The sequence below is a fragment of the Chrysochloris asiatica genome, unplaced genomic scaffold (genome assembly GCF_000296735.1).
Source record: "Chrysochloris asiatica unplaced genomic scaffold, ChrAsi1.0 scaffold00442, whole genome shotgun sequence".
Classification (NCBI taxonomy): domain Eukaryota; kingdom Metazoa; phylum Chordata; class Mammalia; order Afrosoricida; family Chrysochloridae; genus Chrysochloris; species Chrysochloris asiatica.
Window position 1 is genome coordinate 1124901 of NW_006408960.1, and position 22756 is coordinate 1147656.

At 46.5% G+C, this 22756-nt stretch overlaps 1 protein-coding gene across 1 annotated transcript; it reads right to left on the minus strand.

Moving 5' to 3' along the window:
* USHBP1 (Usher syndrome 1C binding protein 1) lies at nucleotides 1-16827 on the minus strand. Its single transcript, XM_006877134.1, has 12 exons — nucleotides 16774-16827; nucleotides 16523-16674; nucleotides 15664-16057; nucleotides 14263-14388; nucleotides 13977-14113; nucleotides 13691-13831; nucleotides 12990-13163; nucleotides 9653-9902; nucleotides 1640-1861; nucleotides 695-792; nucleotides 414-536; nucleotides 1-190 (listed from the first exon to the last, which is right to left on the minus strand). Exons 1-12 carry the CDS (start codon nucleotides 16825-16827, stop codon nucleotides 1-3), a joined length of 2061 nt encoding a protein of 686 aa, XP_006877196.1.
* Nucleotides 16828-22756: the final 5929 nt, after the last annotated feature.

Below are 22756 nucleotides of genomic sequence, written 5' to 3' on the forward strand. Positions count from 1 at the left end.
CTACAGAAGGGTCTCTCCTGGCTGGGGTGGCTGGCAGGACAGCTGGGACCTCCTCAGAGCCCTCGCAGTGGCTTCCAACGCAGCCAGTTCCTCTGCCTGTTGGGCCTCCATTAGTGCCACCTGCTGCTCCAGCTTCCGCTGCTGCTCCTCCTGCTTCCGGTGTGCTCCTCGGAAGGTCAGGACCAGGGCACTGCAAGAGGTAGAAGCTGAACCTGGAAACAGCCCCATCCCTGCGGGCCACAGGAGCTTCCTGGGATGGAGCCACCTGGGGTTCCTCTGGGCACCAGGGGAGGTGTGGGATGGACTCAATGCACTGCCCATCTCACAGGGGGAAATGGGGCCCAGAGAAAGAAAAACTAGGGCTACTGATGATGTGACCAGGCAGGCATGGGGACACAGGGCAGGGAACCCACCTGTGAGCTTTGCATAAGTCACTGTTCAGTTTGGTATTATGAGCACGTCTGGCTCGAGCCTTCTGAGCCACCTGTTCCAGCTCTTTCCAAAGACTCCACAGCTGCCCCCTCAGGTCCGCAGCCCTAGTACAGGGGTGGGGAGAGGGGCTCACAGCCATGGCCAATCATTTTCCCTCCCCTCCTCCCACCCACCTGTCCATAGTGTTTCCAAGTGAACACACATTGAGCTCCCTGACCTCCCCAAGCCCACCCATTTCTTAGTCTGAAATGCAGGCACACACCGGCTTAGCGACATCTCCAGCTGCTGGGCCAATTCTTCTGAGTCCTGCACTCTGCCCACCTGGCCTCCGTCAATGCCACTGGGGACAGCAAGAGGGCCCTAAGGTGGGAAGAAGGAAAGAAAGTGCCATTGGCCAAGATGTGTGCCAAACACAAAGTGAGAGCCTAAAACACCAGGACAGTGGAGCTATAGCTCTGCCCTTACAGAGCCCCCAATAAAGGCAAAATTATTCTCTGACAAAGGAAATAGGAAACCTTATCTGAAGGCAACCTAGGAGGGCTTCCTTGAGGAGGTGATATCTGAGCTGAAATCTGCAGAAGTCAAAACTTGTCTAAGTCAATTAGACAAAGAGGGAATGGTGTTCCAGGCAGGGGCCTAGCATGTATAAAGGCTTAGAGGTAGGTGTTGTTGTTGTTGTTAAGTGCCATCGAGTCGATTCCGACCCATAGTGACCCTGTATAGGGTTTCCAAGGAGAGGTTGGTGAGCTTGAACCGCCAACCTTGCAGTTCAAATGACTTCACAGTCTGACACATTAGCCCACAGCGCCACAAAGCCACAGTAAGGAGCTTGGTCTCTGAATGTTCTGGAAAGTCATGGAAGGCTTTAAGCAGAGGATGGACAAGATCAGACAGGAAGGACCAGAAGCAGAGACCTCAAGGAGAAGGCAGGAACTAAGTTTTAGGAGGAGATGAGACATAGGCTGGGGCAGCAGGGATGGAAATGGGGAGCATGAACAGGTCTGGGGAATTGGTTTGGGGCCTATTGGGCTCAATACCCTCAGAGAAAGCAATCTCAAAATACAGATGTGAACCTGGCACTCAGTTTCATTGTTACATACACATTTCTGTGAAGAAATAGAACCCAAAACTCAGGGGCCATGATTCTCTGGGGTCACATAGCAGTAATATATCTGCTCTCCCTCCCAGGTCCAGATGGGCTGCTCACCTGGGGCCAGTCCTCCTCGTCCCCACTGCTCCCACCTCCACTGCTGTCTCCACCAGTGTTGTCCTCTCCACCAGCCTGGAGCTGGGCCTGCTCCCACCTCAGCTGGTCCAAGAGGAGCAGGTGGGCTGGACCCAGAGCTCGAAGCGCGGCCTCTCGCAGCTCCAGGCTCCGCTTCTCCCGTCGTGCCAGCTGGAGCCGCAGTGTCAGGTCTGCCAGGGCCTCCTGAGGGGCCAAGAAGAGGACAGTGAATTTGCACCTGGAGGGCCAACCTTGAAGGGCAGTGGTGGTTCAGGGGTAAAGCCTTCACCTTCCATAAGGCAGAATGGGTTCAATTTCTAGCCAATGCACTTACGTGCAGCCACCACGTACCTGGCGATGGGAGCATCTATGTGGCTATGACGCTGAACAAATTTCAGAGGAGCTTCCAGCTAAGACTGGCTAGCAAGAAATACCTGGCAATTGACTTGAGAAATCAATGAAAACCCTATGGTTCACATCAGCCCAATCTTGTGCATGGCATTGCCATGTACCAGGGGCAGGATTGACATCAGCTAATAGTCAGGGGCTGAATAGACAGCAGCTCCCTGGTGTGGCACTGCAGGTTAATGCACTGGACTGCAAAGTCAATTTGAACCACAAGGTCAGCGGTTCAAGCTCACTAGCTGCTCCTTGGAAACCCTATACAGGATCGCTATAGGTCAGAACCAACCCATCAGCACTTAACAAGAATAATGGTGTGGAGTCTTGGTATGATGCTGTGGGCGAATGCACTGGACAGCAAGGTCGATTTGAACCGCAAGGTCGGTGGTTCAAGCTCACCAGCTGCTCCTCAGAAACCCTATACAAGCTCACTATGAGCCAGAACCGACTCAAGGGCACTTAACAACAACAACAACAATATCAACTATTAAGGAAACTGAGGCACACACTGTGGGCTAGGCAAGCAAGAAATCTAACCCTTACCCTTATCATGATCGTCTGAGGTGAGAAATGCCATCCCCTGGACTTCTGGTGTGGTGCTATAAGCACTGGACTGTGAACCACAAGGTCGGTGGTTCAAACCCACCAGCTGCTCTTCAGAAACCCTATACAGGGTGGCTACGACTTGATATTACTTCACAACGACAACAACAACATCCCATAAAACCAACCATTTGTGTGTCAGTTTGTTGTACTGTGATGGCTTGTGTGTTTCTGTGAAGCTATCTAGCATATATTTAAAATACCAGAAGGGTCACCTATGGTGGAAAGGTTTCAACGGAGCTTCCAGACTAAGACAGACTAAGAAAAAGGAGACGCAGACCACGTTTGAGCGGTTAGCCACCAAAAACCTTCTGAATAACAGGAGAACATTGTCAGATATACTTCCAAGAAGGCACTCAAAATAAGGTTGGCAAGAACTACCTCTTCAAAGTAGAGCTGACCATAATGACATGGATGGAGTTAAGCTTTCAGGACCTTCATTTGCTGATATGGCACAACTTAAAATGAGAGGAAACAGCTTCAAACACATTAGTAATCAACGTGGAATTTTTGTGGTATAAATCTAGGAAAATTGTAAGTTGTCAAAAATTAAATGGAATGCATAAAGCATTGCTAAGCATTAGTAAGTTGAAATGAACTGGGATTGGTCATTTTGAATCAAGACAGTCATATGGTTTACTGTGCCAGGAACAGCAAATTGAAGAGAAATGGCACTGCATTCATTATCCAAATGAACATTTCAAGATCCATCTTAAAGTACAATTCTGTCTGTGATAGGATTGTATTGGAGTAGGCAAACCTGCTGCAGAATACCTTCTTCAAGTGCTCAAGAAAAAAGATGTTGGTTTGAGGATGAAGGTACATGTGATCCAAGTCATGGCATTTAAAATAGCCTCATGTTGTTGTTGTTGTTAGGTGCCATCGAGTCAGTACCAACTCATAGTGAATCTATACACAACAGAACGAAACACAATCATTGCTATGCGTGAGCCCATTGCTGCTGCCACTGTGCCAGTCCATCTTGTTGGGGGTCTTCCTCTTTTTCTTTGACCCTCCACTTTACCAAACATGATATCCTTCTCCAGGGACAGGTTCCTCCTGATAATACGTCCAAAGAATGAGAGACGAAGTCTGACCATCCTGATTTCCAAGGAGCACTCTGATTGCACTTCTTCCAACACAGCCAGTTTGTTCTTTTGGTAGTCCATGGCACCTTCAATATTCTCCTCTAACACCATAACTCAACTGCATCAATTCTTCTATGTTCTTCCTTATTCACTGTGCAGCTTTCACATGCATATGAGGTTATAGAAAATACCATGGCTTGGGTCAGGCGCACCTTAGTCCTCACACTGACTTCTTTGCTCGTCAATGCTTTAAAGAGGTCTTGTGCAGCTGATTTGCCCAAAGTAATACATCATTTGGCTTCTTGACTGCTGCTTCCATGAGTGCTGATGGTTGATCCGAGTAAAATGAAGTCATTGACAACTTCAATCTTTTCTCCATTTGTATGGATGTTTATTTCAATAACCTCATATGCATGTGAAAGCTGGACAGTGAATAAGGAAGACTGTAGAAGAATTGATGCTTTTGAGTTATGGTGTTGGAGGAGAATATTGAAAGTGCCATGGACTGCCAAAAGAACCAACAGATCTGTGTTGGAAGAAGTACAGCCAGAGTGCTCCTTGGAGGCCAAGATGTCCAAACTTCATCTCTCATACTTCAGACATATTATCAGGAGGGACCAGTCACTGGAGAAGGATATCATGTTTGGTAAGGTGGAGGGTCAGAGAAAAAGAGGACCCCCCCAACGAGATGGATTGGCCAAGTGGCAGCATCGATGGCCTCAAGCGTGGCAACAGTAATGAGGTTGGCCCAGGATCGGGCAGTGTTTTGTTCTGCTGTGCATAAGGTTGCTATGGGTTGGTACTGACTCGTTGGCACCTAACAACAACAACATAGATGTTTATTGGTCCAGTGGTGAGCATTTTTGTTTTCTTTGCATTGAGGTGCAACCCATACTGAAGGCTATGGTCTTTGATCTTCATCAGTAAGTATTTTAAGTCCTCCTCGCTTTCAGCAAGCAAGATTGTATCATCTGCATATTGCAGGTTGTTAATGAGTCTGCCTCCAATCCTGATACCATGTTTTTCTTCATATAATACAGCTTCTCAGATTATTTGTTCAACATACAGATTAAATAAATATGGTGAAAAAATACAACCCTGGTGCACACCTCTCCTATTTTTAAACCATTTGGTGTTCCCTTGTTCTGTTTGAACAACTGCCTCATTGTCTATGTACAGGTTCCTCATGAGCACAATTAAGTGTTCTTAATACTCAGACTTTGCAATGTTGTCCATAGCTTGTCATGATGCACACACTCAAAAGCCTTTGCATAGTCAATAAAGCACAGATAAACATCTTTCTGGTATTCTCTGCTTTCAGCCAAGATCCATCTGACGTCAGCAATGACGTCCCTCATTCCACTTCCTCTTTTGAATCTGGTTTGAACCTCTGGAAGTTCCCTATCAATGTACGGTTGCAGCTGTTTTTGTATTACCTTTGGCAAGATTTTACTCTTGCCAAATACAATGATATTGTCCAATATATTCTGCAGTCTGTTGGGTCACCTCTCTTTGGAATGGGCACAAATACGGATCTCTTCCAGTCAGTTGACTAGGTAGTTGTTTTCCAAATTTCTTGTCATAGATGAGTGAGTGCCTCCAGTGCCGCATTAGGTTGTTGAAAGATTTCAGTTTGTATTCCATCTATTCCTGGTGCCTTGTTCTTTGCCAATGTCTTCATGCACCTTGGACTTCTTCCTTCAGGATCATGGGCTCTTGATCATATGCTACCTTTTGAAATAGTTGAACATTGACCATTTCTTTTAGGTACATCTTTTGATGCTTTCTGCATCATCCAATATTTCCCCCATAGAATCTTTTAATAATGGAAATCTAGGCTTGAATTTTTTCTTCAGTTCCCTCAGTTTGAGAAATGCTGAGCATGTTCTTCCCTTTTGGTTTTCTCACTCCAGGTCTTCGCACATTTCATTAAAATATTTGACTTTGTCTTCTCGAGTTGACTTCGGAAATTTTCTGTCCAGTTCTTGTACCTCCTCCCTTCTTCCATTTCCTTTATCATCTCTACACTGGAGAGCAAGTTTTGAAGTCTCTTCTGACATCCATTTTGGTCTTCTCCTTCTTTCTTGTCTTCTTAATGACCTTTTGCTTTCTTTCCTGTATGATGTGCTTTATGTCATCCCATAGCTCTTCTGGTCTTCAGTCATTAGTGCCTAATGCATTAAGTCTGTCTTCAGATGACCTCTAAATCCTGGTGGGATATATGCAAGATCATATTTTGGCCTTTGTGAACTTGCTGTAATTTTCTTCAGCTTCAACCTGAATTTGCACATGAGCAATTGATGATCTGTTCCACAGTTTGCCCCTAGCCTTGTTTTGGCTGATGATATTAAGTTTTCCGTCATCTCTTACCACAGATGTAGTCAATATGATTTCTGTGTATTCCATCTGGTGAGGTCCATGTGTATAGTCATCTTTTTATGTTATTTTAAGAAGGTATTCACAATGAAGAAGTTACTTGTCTTGCAGAATTCTATCATGTGATCTCCAGCATCATTTCTATCACCAAAGTCATTATTTTCCAACTACTGAGTTTTGTTTCCAACCTTTGCATTCCAATCTCCAGTAATTATCAATACATCTTGATTGCATGTTTGATCAATTTCAGACTGAAGAAGTTGGTAGAATTCTTCAATTTCATCATCACTGGATTTAGTGGTTGATGTGTAAATTTGAATAATAGCGATATAACTGTCTTCCTTGTAGCTAAATGAATATCATCCTATCACAGACAGCAGTGTACTTCAAGACAGATATTGATACGTTCTTTTTGATGATGAATGCAACACTCTTCAATTTGTCATTCCTGACATAATAAACCATGTGATTGTCAGATTCAAAATGGCCAATACTAGTCCACTTCAGCTCACTAATGCCTAGAATATTGATGTTTATATGTTCCATTTCATTTTTTTACAATTTCCAATTTTCCTAGGTTCATGCTTCATACATTCCATGTTCCAGTTATTAACGGATGTTTACAGCTGTTTCTCTTCATCTTGAGTTGTGCCCCTTGAGCAAATGAAAGTCCCTAGGGCTTTATTCCATTTGCATCATCACAATCAACTCTACTTTGAGGAGGTAGCTCTTTCCCAGTTGCATTTTGAATCACATCAAACATAATGGGCTCATCTTCCGGCACTATATCTGATAATACTCTGGTGCTCTTCATCATGTTTCAATATTCAATAATCTAGTGCTGACAGTGTTCCACTGCTATTCATAAGGTTTTCAGTGACTAAATATTCAGAAGTAGTCTATCTCTCCTTCTTCCTAGTCTGTTGTTATCTGAAAGCCCAGCTAAATGTTGTTCCTTGTGGATGACCTGCTGGTATTTAAAATACCCATAGAATCACAGCAACATGAAAAATACCACAGTATGACAAACTGACAAAGGAGTGGTGCATGTCAATGTTGAACAGTGAATAAGGAAGCTGTAGAAGAATTGATGCATTTGAATTATGGAGTTGGAGAAGAGTATTAAAAGTACCATGGACTACCAGAAGAACAAACAATTTGTGTTAGAAGAAGTACAGCCAGAACGCTCTTTAGAAGCTACATGGTGAGACTTCATCACTCATACTTTGGACATATTATCAGGAGGGTCCAGTCCCTGGAGAAGGACAACATTCTTGGCACCGTGGAGGGTTAGAGAAAAAGAAAATCCCCTATGAGATGAATTGGCACAGTGTCAGTGGCAATGGGCTCAAGCATAGTAACAATTGTGAAGACTGCACAGGACGGGGCTCTATTTCATTCTGTTGTGCATAAGGTCACTATGAGTCGGAACGGACTCTATGATGCCTAACAACAACAATGGGCAAAATTTTGAATGGCACTGATAATACCAAGTTGGAATACACAGAATCACTTTACCAGAAAGAACTGGGCTATGTTCAGTCATTTCAAGAGGTATCAGATCAAGAATCAATGAATGGTATTAAAGGAAGAAATCCAAGCTTCACTAAAGGCATTGGTGGAAAACATGACTCCAAGAATTTATGGAATATAAATTGAAATGTTTCAACAAACTGATGCAGTACTGGAGGCTCTCACTTGATTCTGTCAAGAAATTTGGAAGACAGCTACCTGGCTAATGGATTGGAAGAGATCCGTATCCATACCCATTCCAAAGAAAGGTGAAATCCAACAGAATGCTGAAATCATCAAATGCTATCATTACTATCACATGCAAGAAAAATTTTGCTAAAGATAATTCAAAAACAATTGCAGTATCAACAGGGAGCAGCCATAAATTCAAGCTAGATTCAGAAGAGTATGTGGAGTGGGGGATATTATTGCTGATATTAGGTGGATCTTGGCTGAAAGCAGAGAATACCAGAATGGTGCTTCATTATGCTTTATTGACTATACAAAGGCTTTAGACTGTGTGGATCATGACAAACTACAGATACCTTTGCCAAGAATGGGTCTTCCAGAACACTTAACTGTGCTCATGAGGAATCTGTACATAGACCAAGAGGCAGTTGTTAGAATAGAACAAGGGGACACTGAATGGTTTAAAATCAGGAAAGGTGTGCATCAGGTATTGTTTCTCCATACTTATTCAACCTATGCTGAGCAAACAATCAGAGAAACTGGATTATATGAAGAATGTGATATTAGAATTAAAGGAAGAGTCATTAGCATTCTACAATATGCAGATGACACAATCTGGCTTGCTGAAAGCCAAGAGAACTTGAAATACTGATGAAGATCGAAGACCACAGCCTTCAGTATGGGTTGCACCTCAATGTAAAGAAAACAAAGATCTTCACAAGTGGGCCAGTAAATAACATCGTGATAGAGAAAAGATTGATGTTGTCAAAGACTTCATTTTGCTTATAGAAACAGTAATCAAAAACTCAAAACTATGTATTGCATTAGGCAAATCTGCTGCAAAAGACCTGTTTAAAGTGTTCACAAGCAAAGATGTCAGTTTGAGAAGTAACGTATGCCTGACCAAAGCCATGGTATTTTCAGTCATCTCACATGCATGTGAAAGTTCGACAACGAATAAGCCAGACCTTAGAAGAATCGATGCATTTGGATTATGATGTTGGCGAGGAATCTTTAAAGTACCATAGACTGCCAGAAGAACAAACTGATGTGTCTTAGAAGAAGTACAGCCAGAATGCTCCTTAGCAGTGAGGAGGGCCAGACTTTGTCCCTCGTACTTCGGACATACTCTCAGGAAGGATCAGTCCCTGGAGAAGGACATCATACTTGAAAAACTGGAGGATCAGCGAAAAAGAGGAAGACCTCCACTGAGATGGATTGAGAACTCAAGCGTTACACAACAATTATGAGGATGGCACAGAACTGGGAAGTAGTTCATTCAGCACCTAACAACAATATCCGATAAAAGAGCCCTGGTAGTGCAATGGTTAAGCACACAACTGAAAGGCTGGCGGTTTGAACCCATCCAGTGGCTCTGAGGAAGAAAGGTCTGGCCATTTGCTCCCATAAAGTTTACAGCTTAGGGTTTCTTTCTATGTATTGGGCAGTTCAGAGAGGACAAGTATCTTGGGCAGGGTCAAGTACCAGCTTGATAGAAGAATTTGCATTTCTTCAATTCAGAACCTGCAGTTCTTCATGTAAGGCTAAAACCCCAGATCATGTCCTCTTCCCCATCTCTTTCCCATGGGGAAGACATGTTTGAAAGGCAGATGGGAAGTCTAATGACAAAGTGAAACCCGGAGAACAAATTTGTATTCCGCCCTCAAAACCCTAGCTCACATTCTCCTGCCTACCTGGAAGTCTGTTCCTAGCCCAAAGAACTCTCCCTTGTGCCTTGGTTCCACCAGCCTCATCCCTCTCTGCCTTAGCAAAAAGCTTTGTCTTCGAAGGAATTATTGACAGGGTGACCAGAATTCATGAGTACCTGTGTGGACACTAGGTCCTTCTGGATCTGCATCTTCTCTAGCTGGGGCAGAGCTGGGCCAGGCTGGGCCTCTAGCATGGTCTGCAGCATAGCTTCTGCCCGGGGCACATTGGGGATGGGTGCCAGGGTGGGACCAGGCTCTGGGGGAATCTTCACAAGAGCCCACTGCTTCTGGAGACGCTGGATATAGCCTCGGAGCTGGGTGGCCACTTCCTGCAGCGTGGGCCTGTCTACACTGCTGCCTTCAGGGCTGAGGAAAACAGAAGATGGATTTGTATTGACACTGATGAGTGTGGTCATGCTAACCTCATGCCAAATCTGGTGAGCACCATCATTCACCATCTTACCAACCACAGTGGATCCTATGCCATCTGTGTGGACTTTCTTGTATCAACTTAATAGCCATCATAATGTAAAGTCCATTAAGCACCATCTTTGATCAAAACAACATGGTGGACGCTATCACATCGATCCAATGGGCACCATGGGTCAAGATAATACAGTAGAGCATCCACTAACCCAATGGGCACTGTTATAAATTGATTTGTTGTTGTTGTTGTTATGTGCCATAGAGTCGGTTCTGACCCATAGCGACCCTGTACAGGGTTTCCGAGGCTGTAAATCTTTACGGGAGCAGAAAGCCTCATCTTTCTCCCGCGGAACAGCTGGTAGTTTCGAACTGGTGACCTTGTGGTCCTCAGCCCGATTCGTAACCACTACACTACCAAAGCTCCTTGATTAATTGAATTGTATCCCCCCAAAATATGTGTTGTCAATCCTAATGGGATTATGCCTGGGGTTATAATCCCATTTGGGAATGGGTTAGCTTTGTGAAAGGAGTGCTGGTGGTGCAGTTGTTAAAGTACTCAGCTGCTAACTCTAACATTGCCAGTTCAATCCTACCAGTTGCTCCTCAGGGGTATAAAAAGATGTGGCCATCTTCTTTCATAAAGATTTATAGCTTTGGAAACTCTATGGGGCAATTCAACACTGTCAATCAATATGAGCTGGAACTGACTTCACACCACTAGGTTTTGGTTTTGTCTTTGGCAGTGTTACTATAGGATGTACCTGAGTCAATCTTTTTGAGATAGAAGAGATGAAATGCCAGCTAGCAAGCAGAGACTGGGGAAGACAGATACCGCATGAAGATGACCCAGGAGCAGAAGTTAGAGACAAGAACCTTCTTGCAGAAACAACAGAGAGTGAAAGCCTTCCCCTAAAGCTGGCACCCTGACTATGGATTTCTAGCCTCCTAAACTGTGAGAAAGGAGTCCTGGTGTGGCACTGTGGGCTAATGCGCCAGACTGCAAAACGCTTTGAACTGCAAAGTCGGCAGTTCAAGCTCACAAGCTGCTCCTCAGAAACTCTATATAGGGTCGCTATGGGTTGGAATCAACTCGATGGCACTTAACAACAATAACAAAACTGTGAGAAAATAAATTTCTGTTTCTTAAAGCCACCCACTTATGCCATTTATGTTATAGGAGCACTAGATGCCTGAGACAGGTAATATCATCCACTGATATACATCATGGCACCATCATCAACCAAGTCAACATCATGGAGAGCAGTGTACCAACACAATGGGCATCATCCGTGATCAAGACAACATGATGACCACCCCCATGACACCTAATGGACACGGTCGCCTGTCATGGTGGACACCACTGCACCAACCCAGTTGGGGGTGGAATGAGTTCCTCTATGTGGCCTTTTGCTTTGATTCTTTGGAAAAAAACAACTTGAGAGATTTTTTTTCACCTAACTGTGTCAGACTGCAAAGTCGTTTGAACTGCAAGGTCAATGGTTCAAGCTCACCAGCTGCTCCTTGAAAACCCTATACAGGGTCGCTATGGGTCAGAATCGACTCGATGGCACTTAACAACAACAACAACAAGCCCTTAGGAGTTACCTTTGCCCTAGTTTTCTACCTGAGAGAGTGGCTACTTTTGTCCAGGTTGATTGACATTTTCTGGTCATGCTGCAAACAACTTGTTTGATTTTTGTCTGGTCCTGGACTGTAGTCTGCCCAGTGATTGGTATGCACCTTGCAAGAGATTGGTCAACAAACTATGCAAATGAAGTCTTTGTAGCCTACTAGGCAAATGCAAACACTTCATGTGCATAGTCTATTGACCAATTCCTTGCAAGGTGTATACCAATCACAGGGCACATTGCAGTCCAGAACCAGAAGCAAATGCCAGAGTCCTGGTGTGAGGATAAAGCACTGGACAGCAAGCTCAGTTTGAACCACAAGACTAGCAGTTCCAACTCACCAGTTGCTCCTCGGAAACTCTATACAGGATCGCTATGAGTCAGAACCGACTCGATGGCACTTAATAGCAACATACAAATGCAGTGCCAATGGTCTACCAAGAGGGAGTTGCTAGTTTTTGTGGCCCTGATGGGAAGGTCATGCCTTGAAATTGATGAGGAGTTTGTGCATATAAACAGCTAACTGTACGGGAGTTTTTCAGACAGGAAGAAGCAGAGAGAGAAAGTGAGAGACAGAGAGACAGAGAAGAGACAGAGAAGGTAAAAAATGTCCTAATAAGGTTGTAGCACAGGTCAAGGAATATCACACTGAAGACAGCGAGAGGCCCAGATAGGGACTCAGCAGCAGAGCTAGTGGCAACGAGCCAAGAAGAGGCTTTGTGGCAGAGTCAGTGATGACAGACAGCAGGGTAAAGAGAAGGTCTGCACGGCCAAGAGGAGCTGGGAGTATTGAGACAGCTGTCCTAGGAAGATTTTGCCTACATGCTTCCGGATCCTGACCTTGGCCTTTCCAGGTTGTACTCTGTTGTTTTCTTAATAAACCACTTAACTGTAAATCTAGTCTGTGAGTTCTGTGTGGCCATTGCAATGGATTATTGACCCCAGGATAGAAGTAGAGCGTTCCATGATGGGGACGGGGGGTACGAAATGAATGATGTCAGAATTGGTCAAAGGGTTGGAGGGTGAAGGTATGTCTGTCTGTCCTCCACCTCATAGAAATCAGCCTGATGCTGATCTTGGTTTGCACTATTCGCCCTCAAGTTAGAACATTCCGATGCTACTCTACCCTTTTGCATCAATGCCAACTCTGTTTGGCAGCATGATGCCAACTCCAATGACTATCATCAAGCCAACCTTGCTAAGCACCATCATCCACCTTTGTGCCAACCATAGTGGGTCCTGTGCCAATCCAATCTAGCACTATGCCAACCTAGTTGATTAGCAACAGGACAACTTCAGTCCTTGCTGGACAGAACCATGCCAAACCCCAACACGGGCCATCTTTGGGAGCTCCTCCCACTCTCAGTGTTCAGCCCAGTTCTGGGGTTCCCAAGGGTACCTTGGTTGGGCATCTCGTGGTGCTCCTCCAGCTATGGCAGCCTCCTCTTGTGCCAGCAGCCTCCATACTTCCTTCTCAGCTGCCTGTAGGTCACCTGCCAAGGCCCCTTCCCCTGACTGGGAGTTGGCCTTCCACAGAGCAAGCAGGGCCCCATATGCCTCCTCACAGTGCTCACTGCAGGACATCAGTCTTGAGCACTCCTGAATGCCTAGATTTCCTAGTGTCCTCCCAGAGGGTAAACTCTTATTCATTACTACAAACCCCAGCTCCAATCATTTCCCCACCAAGAAGTCTGTCCCCATTTTGCTGCGTGGGTTCCAGTCTCTACTTGCACTTGGGACCCTCACTTTCCTCTCTACGCCCACCCCTGGGAGAATGCAAACAACCTTAATAACCTTGGACTAAGCCTGCCTTGTTGTTGTTGTTAAGTGCCGTCGAGTCGGTTCCAACCCATAGCGACCCTGTACAGGGTTTCCGAGGGTGTAAATCTTTACGGGAGTAGAAACCCTCATCTTTCTCCCGCGGAGCGGCTGGTAGTTTCGAACCACTGACCTTAAGGTTTGCAGCCCGACTCGTAACCACTACGCTACCAGAGCTCCTTAGACTCATCCATGAGGGGACCTTGCCTTCTCTGTGAATGGGGCCGTGGCCTGGGCATCCAGTTCTGCCCCAGCCTTGCGTCACTGGGGGGGAGCACTGACCTGTACTGCAGGGCTAGGTGCAGGGCTGTGGCCTCAGCCTCCCGCTGGCCCAGCTGCATGCTGAGACCCTCACAACGGCCCCTATACCCCTGGAGCACAGCGGAGAGCAGACGGTTGAAGCATTTGAGCTTCTCAATGTTCCTGCCTCAAAAGGTGGGGAAGAGAGCAGTCAGAACCCAATTTCCATATCTTCCCTTTTCCCCTGCTCCAATTCCAGACACATGGGCTCATATCCCAGCTGAGGGAGGTGCTGGACCCTTACTAGCTCAGCATTAATTACTCTTACCCCCGGAGCTGGTCAATCTGGACTTCCATGATATGCATCTCAGGGGCAAGGGTCTGGCGGGGGAGAGATCTAAGGATCTGGGTGCTGGAATCACTCCTGAGGCGCCTGAGCAGGGGGTGAGCCAGAGGAAAGGGGTCCTGCCAGGAAGAGGGATCCAGTTAAATCCCCATGGTCACTGAGGGCCAGCAGCATGATTTGAGGTCTTTTCCAACCCCAAAGCTATTGGATACCAGGACGCAGATTTGAATCTCACTCCTTTGAACTCTCCAGGATCCTGAGCACTTACCTGAGTCCCCCAGGGTTCCCTGTCTGCCCCAGGACTGCTGGAACCACTGTCTGAGCTGCCCACTTGACTGTGGGCTGGCGGTGGGAAAGGCTTGAGTCTCAGCAGGGAATCTTGCAGCTCCTGGACCTGGGAGGGGGAGTGGGAACATCAGGCCTGGGGGCTCTAAATACTTAACCATCCCTCCCCGAAGTCTGTGCTTGGGGGTAGTGATAGGCACCCTGGTTATTCACCCTACCACATTCCTTATTATGTGGCCTTGGGGAAGTCACTTAGCTGCCCAAGACTTAGCTTTTCCAGCAGGGAAATGGATCTCACTCCTTCTAGGTTTCTGAAGCCCTGTATCTCTCTGCTAGTCCACGTCAAAATGGGGAGCTCCACCCCCATGGATATGGTCCAGCCCCATGGTTTTCGATTTCATTCACATGAAAAGATGCCCAAATGTCTTCCTCTTATCCTGGAATCCCCACTGAGCTCTGAGTCTCAGACATATGTTCACCTGTTAGCTTGAACACTCCACATGGGCGTTTCATGGGTACCTCAAAGTCATCAAGGCCCAAACAAATCTAACATTTTCCAGAGGGCAAACTCCTATTCATCCCTCCAACCTCCTCCATGCAGGAAGCCTGCCCCTTCCACAGCCGGCCCATCTCTCTCTTCTAATCTCTTAGGCCCCCACTCTAGAGCTGTCCTCAGCTCCTCCCTACTTTTCACACCCACTCCTGTCAGCTCCACCTTCAATCTCATCCAGAATTTTCCCTCCGTTAGTTCGTTCACCACCTCCACAGCTGCCTTCATTATTCACCAGATCACTGTAGTCACTCCTCCCTAGTCTCTCCACTTACTCCCTTATCCCCGCCCCCTCCCTTCCCTATACACACAGTCTGTCCTCTCCTCAGCATCCAGAGGGCATCTGTGAACACCTGAGCCAGGTGTTCCTTCCTCTGCTCAGAACCCTCCACGACTCCTGCCTCACTTAGGACAAAAATCAAAATCTTATGCAGTCCACCAGGGCCCCCAGCAAGCTCTGTGCTGTCACCTCCCTGCCCTAGTCTCCCCCTACCTTGCTGGGTCTGGCACACTCCTGCCTCAGGGCCTTTGCATGTGCTATTCCCCCTGTCTAGAACACTCTTCCCCCAACTCCCTGCGAGGTTCCTCCCTCATTTCCTCTGGTCTTTATTCAAGTGTCACCTCCTCTGGGGTCTTCCCTGTGCCCCCTTACTAAGATTGTAAGAAATCTTTATTTTAGTCATTGGACTCAGCAGTGCCTGGCACACATACCCCTCCCCCCCCATGCACACACACTGATTGATGTTCCAGAAAGGTGTGAGGAATGAACAAATGAATGAATGCTGATTGGCAGCAGGGATTGGCAGCCCACCTCTGGCAGGACCAAACATTTACCTCTTTCTGCAGCGTTTCTTTCTCCGCCCTGATGGCTTGGAGGGAGGCCTGCATGCGAGCCAGTTCATCCTCCCTGCTTCCCAGGGCCAGCTGCAGCCAGGCGTTCCTCTCCGTCAGGTGGGCCGCCTCCCGTTGACAGTCCCCTACCCCTTCATGACCCACAAGGGGCCCTAATGCCCCCATTGGCATGGGACATTTGGGGGGCTGCTGGCGCCACGCAGCTGCCGTCGCCTCTAGGGAACTCAGAGCATGCTGGAGGGTCTGGAACACATCAGGGTCTCCATCCCCAGGGGCTGCCTCTGAGGCCTGATGGACTTCCTCTGCAGGCTTTGGTGGGCCCTGGAGGGCTGAGATCAATCCCCTGCAGGAGTCTCCATCAAGTTCCTTGTCTGTTCTGGAGAGACCGAGTGAGGGAATTATGGGGACTTAAACCTCAGGGTCTCTGGGAGGGATTTGCTGCCAAGAGCTGTGTGCAAGGGTCCTGGTGGCCCCGGGAAGGCTGGGAATCCAGGGTAACGACTGGGAGGATGTTGGAAGGCCTTGGGGCTAAAGAAGCAGAGCAGGGAACCTCAGAAAATGAAGGAGTTGGGTTTTGCAAGGGAAAGAAAGGCATCTTAGCAGAGGGTACAGCCCAGCGAAAGGCTTAAAGGTGAGGGACAGAAACTTCTGGAAAATAAAGGGTCTTTTGGAGCAGCTGGTAGACAGGAAGTATCAGCATCCTAGACTACTTACAGACAGGTTGAGGAGGACAATGGGTAGCCATGCTAAGTGTCTGAGCAGGGAAGGGGCATAGGAAGAATGGAGGGTGGAAACGAAGTGCCTTGGTTGGTGTGGGGAGCACAGACCAAGTGACCCTTACCTGTCCCCTGTGCCCTGCACACCAGCCTCTGCTGCAGAACCCACCAGCTCTGATTCGCCGTGACTCTCCTGGGGTGGCTCAAGGCTCGGTTCGGGGGTCCCAGAAGCTGCCTCCAACTCCTCTGAACTCTCAACTAGGGGGTCCAACTCACCCTGCAAATAACCCCTGAGGTTCCTGCTCTGAGCCGGGCAGGTACGGGGGCCCTGGGGTTAGAAGGGGCTGGGCACAGCGGGGAGGGGGAAGACACTCACGGGTGGAAGATGCCTCCCTCGCCGACTTCGGGGTCGCTTGGCACGGGCATTCATCCCTGTCCAGATAATCAGTATGGTCTGAGTCTTCCTCCTTCCTCACCCCCTAAAAACACAGCATGGCCTCAGTTCTGCCTTGCTGTCCTAGAGAGAAAATGGCTTCAATTTTCTCTCCTGGGAAATGGGGCAATGACTCCATCTCTGGAAGGGCTCTTGAGTTATCAATGTTGAGTTGACATATTTGAATACCTTTCTTGATGGGCAACTCACTACACCAGGGGTTCCCTGATCTTCTGCTCTGCCTCCTTCAGTTTTCACCACATTTGTACCCCCTCTTGCTTCCTTTCCCCCTTGTCTCTGGGCCTGGGACTAAGACCACAAAGCCCCTACACCCCCCAAGGTCCTCTTGCACCAGAGACTCCAACCATGTGTGCGGTCCTCTTACTTCCCTATACCTCTCTGTTCCTCTAGAGGCACCTTGATCAGCCCAAGTTCTGGAACATTCTCGGGGTCACTCTGGCCACTGCTTGCTCAGACCAGGGCTGACCAAGACTGGTTTGGGAAAGACTAGTAAACAGGAAGCCCCCTCCCCTGGTCATGTGACCTGTTATTGTACCATTTCCTCCTTGAGGACAAAGGCTTCCTCCAGCCTCAGGGTGGGACATGTGTTCCTCTGAATCTATCTGAAATGTCAGCCTCCAACTCTGAGCTCTTCCACGTCTGAAACTTGGATTTGATTGCCTGGGAAGCAGCATGTTCCCCTAGGCTCTTCATCTTGTTCCCCTGTGAACTCTTCCCTGCACATTCCTTCAGTTGGGGACCACAGTTCTCTGAGAGGTGCCGGTTTAGTCATCTTGAGCCTCAGCTCCTTATCTGTAAATTGAGGATGATCACAAATTGTTCTCATACAGTCTTGGGGATTTTCATGTGTCCTTTAAGTAGGACTGGTCACATCAAGGAACCAAATCTTAACACATCCTCTCCTCTTTTCTCCCCTCCCTGCCATCCTACCTCTGCTTCATCTGTCAGTTCCTATTTCTCCTGTATTTACCTGGATTCCCACCTTCTGGATGGTCACTGCCCATTTTGCCTGTTAGCAATTAAAATGATAGGTCTCCTCGTTTTCCATCCCATAGTCAGAGCCTAGATCCCCATCTCCCTCCCAAGGCATCTGGCCCCCTCCACTCACTTCCCCACTCAGGCCCCAAAGACAGAGATCTCACCATCCCTCTTCTGCTCACACACCCTCTATGGCTCCCCATTGCCCTTGGGAGAAATTTCAAGTTCTTCAGCGCCTTTAAAAAATATGTCTGCTGTCTACTCCCACAAATACCCGCTGCTCTAGCCACAATGACATCCTCTGTGGAAAGGTGAAGGGGTTCAACTCTATCTTGACTCAGAGCCACTAGCTATGCTGAAACCTCTACCTCAGATGATTTTTCTGCTGCACTTAGTTAAAATCTTGTACAAAGGTTGGGGTCTGATCCCACTGGCAGGGCTCAGACCCTGGGGAACTGGGTTTTCCTGCCTCTGTGTCCCCTAGGAGTGAAAACTTAAGAGTTGGGGTTAGAGAAGTTGTGATGATCTGACTCAAGGGTTCCCAAGGGTTCCCAGGTGGTCTAACATCTCCCTTTAGAAGCATTAACCTGTTTGAGGCTTCACAACCACTCCAAGCCTCTTCTAAACCTCCTGGCCTTTGTCCAAGCTGTTCCCTCTGCCTAGAATGCCCTTCTCATTCTTATTTCTTTGACAAATTCTTCATCCTTCAAAGCTCAGCTTAAATAGAATCAGAATTTGGCAGATGTGGGCAGCTTAAGGAGCCCTGGTGACAGAAGGGTTAAAGCTGTCAGCTGCTAACAGAAAGGTCAGTGGTTTGAACCCATCAGCTGATCAACAGGAGAAAGATATGCAGTCTTGCTTCCATAAAGATTGACAGCCTGGGAAACCCTCTGGGGCAGTTCTGCTCTGTCTTACAGGGTCAGTGTTATGAGTGGGAATCAACCAGACAGCAGTGAGAGTGGTATTTTCAGTTAGGTAGCCTTCGGAGTCTCTGGGTAGCACAAATGGTTAACATGCTTAGCTCATAATGTAAAGGTTGGAGGTTTGAGTCCAACCCCAGGTGCCTTGGAAGAAAGACCTGGTGATCTGTTTCCGATCAATCACTCACCCAAAACTCTATGGAGCACAGTTCTACTCTGATACTACTGGGCTCACCATGAGTTGGAGTCAATTTGATGGCAACTCATTTGGAGCAGGTTTAACTGACCCTTTTACAAAAAACAAAATACCAACTGAGGTTCAAAGTGGATTGGGGAAAAGTGTGCACGAATAGTTCCTGTTAAGCGTGATAGAAAAAAATCAGGAAATCTCAAATATTCTGTTACTTACACAATCCTATTGCCATTAAGTCAATTCCAACTGGTCTTGACCCATGGAAACAAGATTTGCATAGAGGGATTTCCAGCAAGATGGCAGACGAGGTGGACACGTCATAGAAATAGACCCAGAGGATAATCCTGGAACCCCGAGCTTCAGAGAAAAGGTTAGGGGAGTGACTAGAACACTTTCTGGGAGGAGAAGCTGAGCCGGGGTGGTGAAAGGAAATTGATGTGAATGCACTGCTAGCCAGACAGTGCGTGACTATCCAAGCAGCTCTGGAGAGACAGACAGACAACGGCCTGATAACAGATTCACACAGGTGGTGGGAAAAATGTGATTCCTTCTTGTTCCCCACACTTCCCTGGATAACAGAGGTGAAGTCAGCCCTCACCCTCATCTACCCCCAGCCTACCCCCTGCTCTCCGGGGAGTTTGGAGCTTTAAGGTTTGAGCCAGTGTGAGGCTCCACTGCCTTGGTGCCTGAATTTAGATGGGCTCTGCTCCAGATCTATAGAACCCACAGAGCCTCCAGGTTAGAATTAGACTAGCAGGAGCCTTCATAACCAGCCACCCTGCCTTCAGCTGCCCTCTGGTTCTGACAAACACTGAAGCTAGCAGCCTGAAGGACCTCCACAAATTACTTTTGGTTTGGGTATCCTGAATATAGACAATACTTAGGCCTATAAGACCTCACCATCACTTATCTGTCAATTTGCCTTGCTGTGGTGGCTTGCATGTTGCTGTGATTCTGGAAGCTATGCCACCAGTATTTTAAATACCAGCAGGGTCACCCATGGTGGATAGGTTTCAGCTGAGCTTCTAGAAAGAAGGAGAGATAGACTTGCGAATATTTAGTCAACGAAAACTTTACGAATAGCAGTAAAACAATGCCAGCACCAGAATATTGAATATTGAAACATGATGAAGAGCACCAGAATATTGTCAGATATAGTGCCAGAGGAGTCCTGGTGTGGCGCTGTGGGTTAATGCACCAGGATGCAAAGCCTTTTGAACTGCAAGGTCGGCGGTTCAAGCTCACCAGCTGCTCCTCAGAAACCCTATACAGGGTTGCTATGGGTCAGAACTGACTCAATGGCTCTTCACAACAACAACAACAACATAGTGCCAGAAGATGAGTCTGTTATGTCTGAAATGACTCAAAATACAACTGGGGAAGAGTTGTCTCCTCAAAGTAGAGTTGACCATGATGACGTAAATGGAGTAAAGCTTTCTGGACCTTCTTTGCTGATGGGGCACAATGCAAAATGAGGAGAAACAGCTGTAAACATCCATTAATGATTGGATGATAGACTGTACAAAGTATGACTCTAGGAAAATTGGAAGTTGTCAAAAACAAAATGGAATGCACAAACATCGATATCCTAGGCATTTCAGTGAACTGAAATGGATGGATGTTGGCCATTTTGAATCTGACAATCACATGGTTTATTATATCAGGAATGGCAAATTGAAGAAGAATGATGGCAAATTCATCATCAAAAAGCACATTTCAAGATCTGTCCTGAAGTACAACATTGTGATAGGATAATATCCATATGCCTATAAGGAAGACTAGTTAGTACAACTATTATTCAAATTTACATACCAACCACTAAGACAGTGATGATGAAATTGAAGGAGTCTACCAGCTTCCTCAGTATGAAATGTACAAAACATGTAATCAAGATGTGTTGATAATTACTGGTGATTGGAATGCAAGTGTTGGAAACACAGAGGAAGGATCAGTAGTTGGAAAATACAGCCTTGGTGATAGAAATGATGCTGGAGATTGCATGATAGAATTTTGTAAGACTAAGGGTTGTATTCTTTCACCATACTTATTCAACCTGTATGCTGAGCAAATAATACGAGAAGCTGGGTTCTATGAAGAAAAACGTGGTATCAGGATTGGAGGAAGACTCATTAACAACCTGCGATATGCAGATGATACAACCTTGATCGCTGAAAGTGAAGAGGACTTGAAACATTTACTTATGAAGATTAAAGAGCACAGCCTTCGATATGGATTGCATCTCAATGTCAAGAAAACAAAAATCCTCACCACTGGACCAATAAACAACATTCTTATCAATGGAGAAAGGATTGAAGTTGTCAAGGACTTCATTCTTCTTGGATCAACTATCAACACTCGCGGAAGTAGCAGTCAAGAGATCAGACGATGTATTGCACTGGGCAAATCTGCTGCACAGGAACTTTTTAAAGTATTGAAGAGCAGAGATGTCAGCTTGAGGACTAGGGTGCGCCTGACCCAGGCCATTGTGTTTTCAATAGCCTCATATGGATGCGAAAGCTGGACAGTGAATAAGGAGGATCGTAGAAGAATTGATGCCTTTGAGTTGTGGTGTTGGAGGAGAATACTGAGGGTGCCATGGACTGCCAAAAGAACCAATAGATCTGTTTTGGAAGAAGTGCAGCCAGAGTGCTCCTTGGAGGCCAGGATGGCTAAGCTTCGTCTCTCCTACTTTGGACATGTAGTCCGGAGGAAACAATCGTTGGAGAAGGATGTCATGCTGGGTAGGGTGGAGGGTCAGAGAAAAAGAGGAAGACCTCCAACGAGATGGATCGGCCAGGTGGCATCATTGATGGACTCGGGGGTGGCAGCGGTGGTGAGGTTGGCCCAGGATCGAGCATTGTTTCGTTCTGCTGTGCATGGGGTCGCTATGAGTCGGTTCCGACTCGATGGCACCTGACAACAACAACGATGACTTGTTCATTGCAAATACCTTTTTTGGCTTTTTTAAATTTTTTTTATTGTAAATTGAGTGATAGTTTACATGGGAGAACATCAGCTTTATATTCATCCTATTGTATTTCATTGCGTTGCAATGATTTCCAGTTCCCTCCACACATCATTATTTAGCAGCATTTGCTTCCAATCCCACTTAAAAAATTTTTTTTTTGGATGTATGCTGAAATACTCAGGAATATATAACCATCCAAACAACCAAAGGATATACTCTGCACACCAGCCCAGGCCGCCAGCACACAGCCCCTCTCCCTCCTTGAGTCTACAGTCCCCAGACACGCCATCTCTCCCTGTAATTGTCTCTGCCTCCATCTCTGGCGTCACTGCTTCTCTGGATAGGGTCTTGCCCACACTCCGCTCTTCTCCCTTGATGGTCCCAGGGTCCTCTGCTCCTGGAATGTAAGATCAACTACTACCTTCCTTTTGTTACAAAACATCTCCCTTTACAGCAAATACCTTTTTTTAAAAACTTAAAATATAACTATACACATGGACCTTACCAGATGGAATACACAGAAATCAAATTGACTACATCTGTGGAAAGAGACAGTGGAAAAGCTCCATATCATCAGCCAAAACAAGACCAGGGGCAGACTATGGAATAGACATCAATTGTTCATATGCAAGTTCAGGCTGAAGTGAAGGAAAATTGCAAGTTCACAAGGGCCAAAATATGAACTTGAACATATCCCACCTGAATTTAAAGATCATTTCAAGGACGGATTTGTTACATTAGAAACTAATGACCGAAGACCAGAAGAATGTAGAATGACATCAAGAACATCCACAGGAAGAAAGCAAAATGTCATTAAGAAAACAAGAGAGAAGGAAAAGACCAAAA